Source organism: Dromiciops gliroides, chromosome 1 (genome assembly GCF_019393635.1).
Source record: "Dromiciops gliroides isolate mDroGli1 chromosome 1, mDroGli1.pri, whole genome shotgun sequence".
Lineage (NCBI taxonomy): Eukaryota > Metazoa > Chordata > Mammalia > Microbiotheria > Microbiotheriidae > Dromiciops > Dromiciops gliroides.
This window is the reverse complement of record NC_057861.1, coordinates 238,670,392-238,683,156: the sequence shown is the minus strand read 5'-3', so window position 1 is coordinate 238,683,156 and position 12,765 is coordinate 238,670,392. Positions and strand designations below refer to the sequence as shown.

Here is a 12,765-nt window from a genome sequence, read left to right as displayed (position 1 = left end):
ATGATAGTACTACCTTTTAAGTGTTAAATTAATCAGAAAACCGTTCCGGTTGATAAATATGTAAATGAGTTTTTTATTCTTTTTAATAAAATGAAATTTATATTCTAGCTACCAAATGAATGGCACAATAGTAATTAATGTCAGAACCAAGCAGTTATCTCTCCAAATGTGCCAAATTCATCATTTAAATGACGCTGTACTTACGTTCTTCTTGATCTTATTCTTGATTGTTTCAATAACCCCAGCTTCTTCACTTTCACACAGTTTTTCTGTCATTTTTAAGTCATCACATGCCAACTGCATTTTTTCTTCCTCAAATGTCATCATGGCATTCTTCCAAAAATAAAAATGTGAAAGACTGAATCATAAAGTATTAGGAAATTTAAGACAATTTATTACATTAGAATTTTGAAAGTAAAAACACACACATGTACAGTTACACCAGCCCCAAAATTATTCCCCTTCAATTAGTTCTTGCAAAAGAAAAAAATCAATAAAGGCTTTAGATTTTCCAGAATTAGAATTGTATTGTATTCCATTTCTTACTAGAAAAATCTAATATAAAAAGCTACCATATGACATCTACAAAGAAAAATTTATAGTAATATATATGTACATGAAATTACTGATTGAAACAATCTTTACTACATTGAATTTTAATGTTTTATTACTTATAAGGAGTAACAAAGACCTTTCACTTTCTGATTAGCATACTCATGTCAGCATATTTCACCCTGAGTTCTCAGTCCCAAATCCATTCTGCCTGCCCAGAAGAATCCTGGCTCTATAAGATGTTCTGAAGAAGTTCATATGGAACAAATACAAAGTATAAGTCCTTTTAGAACAGATGCACAGAAAATTGGTTGTAGATCATTCAGTTCAATTTCCTCTTTTTATAGAAAAGAGAACTATAACATGACTCATTTGAAGTCACAACTATTTAAGTTAAAGAACTGAAGTTGAAATCCAGTTCTGTGGACTCATAAGTCTGTAGATTTTCTACTATACCATGATAATCATAGACTTATAAAGTGTGAGAACTAGACATGATCTCAGAAATCATCTAATCCAACCTTGGGGAGTCTTTTCAAATAACAATGATTTTAAATGGCTAGTCCTACTGAAAACTCAAAAATTATGCTGTCCTCAGGAAAAAGGTACAGTGAGACCTAGCTTCCAGTCATGTTTTCTTGTTCAACTAGTTCCAGGCAAAGGCAGGAAGAAAAGACAATAATAATAATGATAGTCCTTATAATACTATCATTATCTCTAATACCACTTCACATACTTTAGTACTTTCACATAGGAATAAACAGCTAACTCCTCCCCGCAAACCACTGCCCATCTCTATTAATCTTTACCATAACTCTGTGAGGTAGAGAGGGTAGGCAGATCCATTTTACATATGAGAAAAATGAAGCTAAGAAATCAAGCATTTTGCATAAGGTCACATGGCTAGTAAGTGAGTAGAAAAAAGACACCCCCCCCAAAAAAAAACAACCCAAATTTTTTCTGTTCTAACTTCTAATGATTTTCTTATGCAGCTAGATTCTTCTTTAATGGAGTGACCAAAGTAGTAACACTGACAGTCTTATATGCTTTTCTGGTTTACACTATTTCCTGTTTCTCCACTTTTTGCTAAAACTAATGATCTAATGCAAATGCTAACTGAGGCAGCTAGGTGGTAGAGTAGATATAGTGTAGGGCCTGTAGTCAAGAAGACTTGAGTTCAAAACCAGGCCTCAAACACTGGCTGTGTGACCCTGGGCAAGTCACTTAACCTCCATTTGCCTCAGCTTTCTTATCTGTAAAATGGAGATAATAATTGTTGTGAGGATTAAATGAGAAAACAATCGTAAAGCATTTAGCACAGTGCCCGGCACATAGCAAATACTATATAAATATCAGCTGCTATTACATTATCATTATTATTATTACTCCTTCTGCAGTCTGGTCTATTTGCTTCCCTGCTGCAATTTGCAACTGGGAGTAAAGAATGATTCTGTAAAAATCTATCTATTGTTAACATTTTGAAAAAACATACTTGGTTTAAATATTGTTTGTACAATATCTTGTACTTTTCTAAATATGAGTTAAAAAGTATTCAAATTATGAACTCTTATACTTTTCAATTTATTATATAAGCAGCAAGTTCCATCCTTCTTCCCTAACTTTCTATAATTGGGCTTTTAATGTGACAATAATTGGCAAACTTTGGTTTGGCTATCCTGACCCACAGTCACAATTATGGTAGAGTATAATTTCATTACTTAAACTCAAATCTCATCCCTTTAATAATCTTAGAGTGATTTTCTGTCTTTGGCAGCTTTTTCAATTATATCCGTGTTTTATATTCTTTTTTTTTTTTTTTTGGTGAGGCAATGAGAGTTAAGTGACTTGCCCAGGGTCACACAACTAGTAAGTGTCAAGTGTTTGAGGCTGGATTTGAACTCAGGTACTCCTGAATCCAGGGCCAGTGCTTTATCCACTGTGCCACCTAGCTGCCCCTATATCTGTATTTTAACAATTGATTTTTTTTAAATAAAGAAAATAGAGAAATCTAAAAGTAGAGAATTCATCAACAACTTAGTTTTAAAATTAAGAAGAAAAATGACCCAGCAGATACGGCTTAATAATCCAGGCTTATTTTCAGTCTCAAATTCCGTATGATCTTTTCTAAACAGTAGGTAAAGAACAGACATATAAAACCTACCTATTCTCTTCTCCCTCTGTTCTAGTCCCAAGTCAACTTACCAAAAAACTGACAAAGCTGGCTCCGAAACTCATTAATGGACTATGATTTCTGTCAAGGAAACACAAAAATTAGTCCTGTGTTAATCTTGATGTACCCTTTTAAAAAGCACAATACATCATTATAATGATAAAACCTTGGCAATGAAAAGGTGTGACAATTATTAATAACCAATATCTTGGGGAGAATTCCTTTGCTCTTCTCTTACCCTTGCCTCATCACTTCAAAAATACAGAAGTGAATGGGTTTAAATAATAATAATAATGGGGGCAGCTGGGTGGCGCAGTGGATACAGCACTGACCCTGGATTCAGGAGGACCTGAGTTCAAATGTGGCCTCAGACACTTAACACTTACTAGCTGTGGGACCCTGGGCAAGTCACTTAACCCCAAATTGCCCAGAAAAAAAAAACCTTAAAAAAAATAATAACAATAATAATTTTTATACTAAAGAGTCAAAGCAGGAAATAAGTGCTCAATAACTTCTTGGCACAAGAGGGAGGACTCATAGGTAGGAAACTGGAAAGCCTTGAGAACATCTCATTAGGACTGTTACTATTAGCAATTGATTGCTATTGCACTATTGATATTTTGGTACTCAAACTGTATTCTTATTATTTTACTGCCCTAATTTCAAGTTATTTTGGATAGAGTATTCTTAATCCAAAAAGAATACTTCATTTGCATATGGGAAATGAACTCAATATTTTCTCAAATTGATTAATACTTTTCAAGGACACCTAAATATTGAATGTCCAGATTGTCCTAGCTATCATAGTGAGCTACCTGAACCCAATCTTAGTTTGGCTGCATAAGAAGTGTTAAAAAAAAAAAAGAAAGAAAGAAAACAGAGAGGTAGTATGCAGTAGTGGATTAAGGGCTGCCCTTAAAGTCAGGAAGGTCTAGGTTCAAATCCTGTTTGGCTAAAATATGCAATGTGACTATATGGCAAGTCATCTAACTTTTCAGTACATTAGGCAAACTCTCTAAGACTAAAAATCGCAGTCAGTCAATCAATAAACATTTATTAAGCACCTACTATGTGCCAAGTACTGTGCTAAGCACTGGAGATACAAAGAAGGCAAAAGACAACCATTACCCTTGACGGCTCACAATCTAATGGAGGAGACAACAGGCAATAGCTATGTACAAGATAAAGGATTCAGCCTAGATGGGAAATAATCAATAGAGAGAAGGCACTAAAATTAATGGAGAATGGAAAAGGCTTTTTGAAGAAAGTGGGCTTTTATGTTGGGACTTGAAGGAAGTCAGGAAGCCACAAAGTGGAGATGAGGAGGGAGAATCTTCCAGGCATGGGACAGCCAGTGAGAATGCCTGCAGAGCTGGGAAGTGGAGGGCCTGAGATGGAATCTTGTGGCACATATACGGTCAATGGACATGACCCAGATGAAGATCCAGAAAAGGAGCCTGAGGAGGAGCAGTCAGTTAGGTAGGAGGAGAATTAGGAGAGGGAATCATCAAGAGAACCTAGAGAGAAGAAAATATCAAGAAGAGAGCAATTTTGGTTGAATGATGAGGTCAGAAGTCAGACTGTAGAGAGTAAAAAGAATGTGGGAGGAGAGGAAGTGGAAACATCTACTGTAGATCACCTTCTCAAGGAATTTTGCCACAAACAGCAGGGGAGACATAGACGATGGTTTATAAGTATAGAAAGACCATTTGAGGATTGTTTGGGGATGGGGGAGGCATAGGCAGGTTTGTAGGTAGTACAGAAGGATCCAGTAGACAGAGAGAGAAACAGTGGGAGAATGGAGATGGTACAGGGGGCAATCTCTTGGAGAAGACAGGATGGCATGGAAGCACTTGGCCTTGGCAAGGGTAAGCACCATCTCAACATCTAAGAAAAAGTTGGAGAGGATGGTAGAAGCCATCTGGGTGATGTGAGATGAGGAGGAGGATAGATGAAGCAGCTCTTGGTGAATGACTTCAATATTTTCAGTAAAATATGAGGCAAGGTTCTCAACTGAGAAAATGGGGAGGGGAGCGATGGGAGGTTCATGGAAAGATGAAGTTTAGAGAGTCACTGTGGTGAGTGGGATAGTGAAGTGATTAGGGAGGTGTAAAAAACCTGACTGGCAGCAGTGAGGACCCATCTGTAGTGGACTCAGTCAGAATGGCTGCATGATTTTTCCCAGTTATGATCAATAGCACATGTGTTGGAGTAAAGGCAGAAGACAGAGAGAGTGACCTTGGCAGCATACAACTGACTCTATGATGAGCGGGACAAGGGACTGAAGAGAAGAGTACACATGGAGCTGAACAGACTCACCAAGTGGACTAGATGAGGAGAGGATGGCTAGTGTAACAGCCTTGGGAGAGAACTGAGGGGTCATGGGATTGGAGGTCACAATATGAATGAAGATTGGAGTTTAGTACATGAAGGCAGAGGGAGAGGCTGTGATCAGATAAGGGAATTCCACAGTTCATGAACCTGGAGGTAGAACACTTATAGGGGGCAAGATTAAGGGGATGACCGTCTCTGTGTGTAGCTAAGGTAAGGTAGAAGGGTACATTAAGGGGAATGAGTTGTTGATGAAATAGGAGTTTGGGGTTTTTGAGGAAGTATTGATGTGTAGACTGAAATGCCTAGAATGAGGACTAAAGATGAGGAAGAGACACAGATAGTGAGCCAGGGACCAAATTTATTGGGGAAGGAAAGGGACTATCCTGGAGATAATAGACCAAAACTATCAGAACTTTGAATGGGTGGAGATGTGGATTGTGAACCTCAAAAGAGGAAAGGTTGCCAAGTGACAGAAATAACAATAGGGTGCAAAGAGTATTCCAACTCCCCCACCTTGACTAGTGAGTGGGGGATAAATCAAAGTGCAGCCAGTGATGGAAAGTGTGGCCAGGGTGGCTGCGTCAGGAGGAAGCCAGGTCTCAGTGAGAGGCAAAAGGAAGAGTAGGAAAGAAAAAGATTTAAGATGAGAGTAAGTTTATCGTCTATGGAGCAGACTTATTCTAGAGGGCCCAATAAAAGAGGTATATAGCTTTTGGTTAAGACTTTGGGGGGGGGGCAACTAGGTGGCACAGTGGATACAGAACCGGCCCTGGAATCAGGAGTACCTGAGTTCAAATCCGGCCTCAGACACTTAACACTTACTAGCTGTGTGACCCTGGGCAAGTCACTTAACCCCAATTGCCTCACTAAAAAAAAAAAAAAAAAAGAATCACAGGGATAGGTATGACTGGATGGGGGAGGGGAATTTGTTCATCATTAAGTAAACATTTTTGTGATATTTTCAAAGTCAACATAGTATCAAGATCTCAGGGAAGAGTCCTTTAAGAGTATCGGGCACTTCAGGTGAAGGACTAAGAACTCGGAGCTGTAGGAGGAGTGATGTTCTCCTTCCTTCTGGCCAAAGACCATGCTGGAAACTTGATAGAAGGGTGCTCTTTCCCCTCATCTTATCTGCAGGAGACTGAATGATAGAATAGTGCCTGTCTTTTCCCCCCAGAAGCAGGTGATGCTACAATGGGATGACATTGAACTCTTCCCCCTCCCACACTCACGGGAGGCTGGAGACCAAGCAGGAAGAAGACTCATGAAGATGAGGCGGAAGAGAAGCCAGGGCACAGTGGTATAATGCCTTCCTCTTTCTCCTCTTCCCTCCAGTGGCTGGTGGTCATGCAGGAGCCACCTGAGTTATAGATCTGCTCTGGTATTCTATACCAGGAATTCTCTACAATGATGAAAGCATACATCTAGGCTCTCTCCCACCCCTAAAAAATTGGGCAAGTAGTAACTGGGCTGTGACTATTAAACCTCCAAACTTAGTGTCCTGTCCCTAAAAGGCAGAGTCCTTAACAATCAAGGGCAGAAGTGTGGAATAACAAGGAAGGAAAATGATGCAAGGATCAGTCAGCTAGCATGAAAACGCAGCCAACGATCTGTAACAGGAGAGAACAAATCCTAATATAGCTAAATACCTAAAATACCTATACACCTAAAAATAGTGTGTATCTGTGTATGTATGTGTATATGTGTGTGTGTATATACATACATACCTTTAAAAGCACATATACCTAATTTAAAGATGTAATTTAGGTATAATAATCCATTCATTAATGATAACTTTGAGTTTTAACATATTAAAATCAAAATCTTGTTGTGAGAAATGGGTAGTTGTCTCCTCTCAATGTGGATATAACAGTCAGTCATACTCCCCCTGACCTGTTTGTAGGACAAAAGTCTCAGATCCCCTCCTCCCCCTCAGGTTAGTAAGGTCACATGGTTCAAGGAGCCCCTGTCTCAATTAGGTCCTCTCCAGAGTTCTGTCCATATAAGGAAGTATACGGTCCACTCCTGAGTTATGCCCATACAAGGAAGAGGGGTGGGAATACTGCGTTCCAATTCGCTAGTTTTTGCTCGTAGATTGCAACCCCGACCAGTGATGAAAAAGGGGAAGGTCCATTTGCGTTAGGGCCTAGGGTATAAAACAGGGCCTGTGAGGCCCCTTTCTGGGCACCCACTAGTTGCACACTAGGGTGCCTCCTTCTCATGAGAATGAAATAAAGACCCTTTGTCACCTCGCTGCTGAGTTCCTGAGAATTATTGAAAAGAGGATGAATTTTTCCCTCACACTTGAAAAGTATTTTCAATGGAAAATTGAATTTCAGTGGATAGAATGTCAGAGATGGAAAGTACCTTAGAAATCATCCAGTCCAACCCCACCCACCCCCAATTTAATTTCACAGATAAAGCAACTCAGACCTAGGAAAGTGATATGACTTCTACAAGGTCACTCAGGAAATAAAGTAAATGACTCAGGATGGGGGGGGTGGGGCAGGGAAGTCATTAATTTGTTATCAACTTAATAAATTACAATAACTATTCTTTGTTTCACTTTTACGGTCACTGGCGAACAACTGACAGAACCAATATTTGAAAAGCCTTCTAAAACACACACATACACACGGGATGAAATTGCAATTTTAAAAGGTCACAATTCATTATTTCTCTTATGAACAGAATTTTTAAAAAATTTATTTCCGGGGGGCGGCTAGGTGGCGCAGTGGATAAAGCACCGGCCCTGGATTCAGGAGTACCGGAGTTCAAATCCGGCCTCAGACACTTGACACTTACTAGCTGTGTGACCCTGGGCAAGTCACTTAACCCCCATTGCCCTGCAAAAAAAAAAAAAATTTATTTCCTAATAACATTCCTCCTCCCCTCCTCCCTTTCTCTAGAATCCCATCAGTTGCTCAAAAGAAAATTGCTTCTTGGTAGGTTCCATGTTACAACAAAAGAGTGGGAGTTGAGGAGAATGGTTTGGTTATTTTGTCCTCCTTTTAGTGAAAGACCAGATAGTTCAGGCATTTACTATCCTTGCTAATCGAGAAGCAAAAAGAAGACCAAAAAAAGAATAGATTTCTCTATATACACTGTGTATGACTATCCACTGCCCTTAGCCTGGTACAGGTTTAAAATGTGCCCCTGAAGTTGGGAAGACCTGAGTTCAAATCTCACCTCAGATACTTACTAGCTGTGTGACCCTGGGCAGTCACTTAACCCCAATTGCCTTAAAACATCTGGGACCGTCTCCAGTCATCCCGATGTATATCTTGCCACTGGACCCAGATGGCTCTGGAGGAGAGAGCGAGGTTGGTGACTGTGCACAACCCTGCCTCACTTCAATCCAATTCACTGCCAAGTCATGATATCACCTCCCCATGTTATGGTCCTCTTTGAGAATGAAGGACAAACAACAACAGCAGCATGTGGAGTAACACCAGTTATATTTTTCTCCACTGCACTTATTTATTCACTTTTTTTTTTTTTTTTTTTTGCAGGGCAATGAGGGTTAAGTGACTTGCCCAGGGTCACACAGCTAGCAAGTGTCAAGTGTCTGAGGCCGGACTTGAACTCAGGTACTCCTGAATCCAGGGCCGGTGCTTTACCATATTTATTCACTTTTTAGAAAAGCTTTATTATCTCTACAATTTGTTTAAAGATGCAACCCAAAGCTTATCTCTCTCATATCTACACCATATTTTTTAAAATTATTTTTAATTTTATTATTTTTTTTTTTAGTGAGGCAATTGGGGTTAAGTGACTTGCCCAGGGTCACACAGCTAGTAAGTGTTAAGTGTCTGAGGCCGGATTTGAACTCAGGTACTCCTGACTCCAGGGCCGGTGCTCTATCCACTGCGCCACCTAGCTGCCCCTCTCCACCATATTTTAAGCACTTTTCTTCCTTTGACTTGCATTTCTATTAGTGGCTTCACATAAGTACAAGATCCTATAGTCTTTTGTTAACACCTTTATTTACTAGGTAAGATAACCTGTAAGCTTAGCTGTTCCCACTCTACTTCCAGTTATTGAAATCCACTGGAAATAGGGTCTGTTAATTGCACACTAAATTCTTTGGTCAGAAGAATGATGGTTGAAATTATCTTTGCTTCATTTTTCCAAGGTTAGATGAATGAGAAATAGTGTTGTGCCTTCTATAAACCACATAGCTCTACTCCAAACAACCAGAACAACATATACTGTCAGTATCTGAAATCTCAGTTACTTCCTCCTCCAATATCTCTATCTTCATGAAAACGCAATTAATTTGCCACCAAGCTGTAAGGTGGCAGGTACTCAGGATAGACAGAATATTTTCTTTATCTTTCTTCCCCAAAAGTTCAGAATTTACACAGGGAGAGGAGAGATATCTAAGTAAGTATAATGCTTAGCAAAATATGATCAAGGATCAAAAGAGGTAAAAAATGCTAACAGTTCACTGTTTCTGGCTGAGAGGTGCCGAGAAGCAGATTTCACTCAAGGACACACAAACAAAGCTTGAGGAGGTTTTAAAATAAGCTGTTGTCGTTGCTGTTGTTGTTATTTTTGATGATGTAATGTAAGGCTAATTCTGACTAACCCACCACTCCTCTCTTCCCTGAAAACATATATAAGGCAATAATATTACACTGCAGTTGAATATTACAGTGGTTGTCTTTCACTGACAAATATTGTAAAGTTGTTTAGATTGAACAGGTAGGATGCTGTATACCCAACAAAAAGGACAATTCATTTAAAAACACTTCCATTTTTAAAGACTACTTCCAAAAATAATATGAAGTAAAAACATCGGTATAAGGATAAAATCAAACAAACACTAAGCACTACAAAAACGGGCTTTTACAGTAGGGTAGTTTGGATTGAATGCTAAAAATGTTCTTTACTGAGGGAATGTTTTTAGACCAGTTTTCACTAATGAAATCTAGGGACAGCAAGATAATTACGATTATCTAAAGTTAAAAAAAATTAAAAGGAAAACAAGTGATTCTCATAATAAATTTGTGAATACATTATTTACATACTTTAAATAAGGACACACTCCCAAAATATACAAATGCATTCAAATTTCAAAATAGCAGGCACGAATTCTTGTTATGAGTTCTCATGAGCATGCTAATCATATTACTAAGTCTAAGAATGATAGCTTTTTCAATAGAATAAAATGGGTTAAATAATGAGTCTTTTAAAAAAAAGTGATAAGACCATTATGATAATAAATCAAGTTGGGAGTCTTACTGGGGCATGAATTTGAAATTTTTAAGAAGAAAGAAAATTAATAATGCAGATAAGTGATAAATGAAGACAGCTTAGTGGGAAATAATAATAAAATAATTTATAGTTTAGACTATCACTTATTACAAACTGAGGAAAATAGGAAGATGTCTCCTATGTTTACCCACCTGGAAACAGAAACAAGAAAATCAAACATCAATATTTGTTATGTAACTATTTTAATTTGCCTTAAACTTTAAAGTCTTACCACCTAAGTCACTCCTTCCCATGATCAACCACCATCATCCTCTCCCAAGCTTAGATCCTTAGAATCTGAGGCTTTTCTATTTCTTTTTCTCTCCATATTCAATTCATCTCAAGTCCTTCTGCTTCTTCCTTTGCAATCTGCTCCCCTCCTCTCCTCTTTTTCTTTTTAAAATTTCTGTTACTTCTCTTGTCCGTGTTCTTATTACCTCATAACTGGGCTACTGCAACAACCCTAGCAGATCTCTCTTCTACTTCTCTCCAATCCACTCTAGCAGCTGCTCAAACCATCTTTCCTAAATATAGTTTTCATCATGTCACTCCCTTGCTAAAAGCTACCAAAGGCTTTCTAGAGCTCAGCTTAACAAATATAACTACAAGTCCTGACCTTCAAGGTCTTCTGACAGTGTACCTCTTCATCTCACTAACTTTATTTATAGCTCCTCCCTGAATGAAGATTCTTTGCAGCAGCTCAAGCAGATCTCTGACCACTTCTCTCCCAACCTTCACGCTGATATGCTTGCTCTTATACTTCCCAGATATGGTATATCACAACTGCTGCCATTTAGAATGCCCTCCCCACTATATCAGAGATTTAAAGATGGAAAGCTCTTAGAATTCCAATTTTATTTACAGATGAGAAGTTAAATGATTTGTTCAAGGTCACAAAAGCAGGGTTTGGATTCAAATTCAAGTTTTCTGGCTCCAAATACAGCCTTTCTCATATGGTACAATGTGGACAGAATAGCAAACTCACATGAAGACATTAAAAAAACCAATGTGGGAAGAGATATAGGTCAACTTAAGGAGGAAGATCATCATCAGTTTTCTACAAATCACCAAAAGGTAAAGAAGATAATGATGACACAAGCTACAGGCACAGTATTAATGATGAAGGGGGCACTTCAGCTTTCTGAATATATACGATTATGTAAATTCATCTTCCTCCCCTCTTTCAAAACTTTGGTTAAAAACAATTCACCCAGGGCAGCTAGGTGGCACAGTGGATAAAGCACTGGCCCTGGATTCAGGAGGACCTGAGTTCAAATTCGACCTCAGACACTTGAGACTTACTATGTGTGTGACCCTGGGCAAGTCACTTAACCTCAATTGCCTCACCAAAAAAATAAAAATAAAAAAATAAAGACAATTCGCCCTTTTCATAGTATCTTCTGTCTCTCTCCCGACAATTTACAAACATTCCTTTAATCTGCAACACCTCAACACTGAAGTAAAAGCTAGGTCTTGATTTTATGACATATGTTTCAACAGGTTTTGGCCAAAGCAATCATTTGGTGCAAATGAGTCTCTCTTGACAGAATGAGGCTAGGCTTTGGAAAGTGTACACAGTGTGTGTTTGGGACGATGTTCAAAGCCTTTATGGCTTGGAGAGGCTCAGCTGAGCTCATGCTTCACTGGCACAGCCTTTCAGAACTTAGCATCACCTCGCCACAATGAGGCAATGGAATAGGAGTATGTCCTCAGTAAAACTGGTTATAAAGCAAATCTGACCTTTCTATTGACTGCTGTTATAAAAAATGAAGTATATTCCCATAGAAAATTTTTCCTGAAAATTAGAGTTTAAAATTGGAGTTCTGTCATAGAGTTTATATGTGCTGTGACATAGAAGCATTATTCTTACTAAAGAATATACTGATAACTTCTTCAATTCTATTTTTTGTTGTTGTTGTTGTTGCAGGGTAATGAGGGTTAAGTGACTCTCCCACGGTCACACAGCTAGTGTCAAGTTCAAGTGTCTGAGGCTGGATTTGAACTCAGGTCTTCCTGAATCCAGGACTGGTGCTTTTATCCACTGTGCCACCTAGCTGCCCCCGCCAAATTCTTCAATTCTGGGGTAGTCCCTCCATATAATTTATCCCCTTAACAACACCTTAACTTAACCCTTCTAACACAAAATTTAGAGCCCATGCCTAGGGCATTTTGCATGTGAAATTTAACAGAGGTAAACTAAAGTAATTCTCTCCAAGCAAGATATCATTTATTAACAGGGGCATTAAACCTGATAATAAAGGGTCAGTGGATTGCCTTCATTTATGTCAAAGATCCCAAATTGAAGATGTAACTCATTTTATAAACATAGAACAAAGAACAAAACAAATAAACAAACAAAATCCAAACAAAACTGGCCAGCATTACAGAGGTGAGAGATTATAATTGGTTACCTTCAAGGAAAGTGGGCATAGCCCCTGCGTGGGATGAAG

General features: G+C 38.6%; 1 protein-coding gene across 1 annotated transcript in view; it reads right to left on the bottom strand.

Moving 5' to 3' along the window:
- Positions 1-12,765, bottom strand: part of TTC39C (tetratricopeptide repeat domain 39C) — a 117,968-nt gene that overhangs the window by 83,097 nt on the left and 22,106 nt on the right. Inside the window, 2 exon segments of the mRNA XM_043977314.1 lie at positions 205-333; positions 2,755-2,803. Coding sequence (XP_043833249.1) covers positions 205-333; positions 2,755-2,803 — 178 coding nt within the window.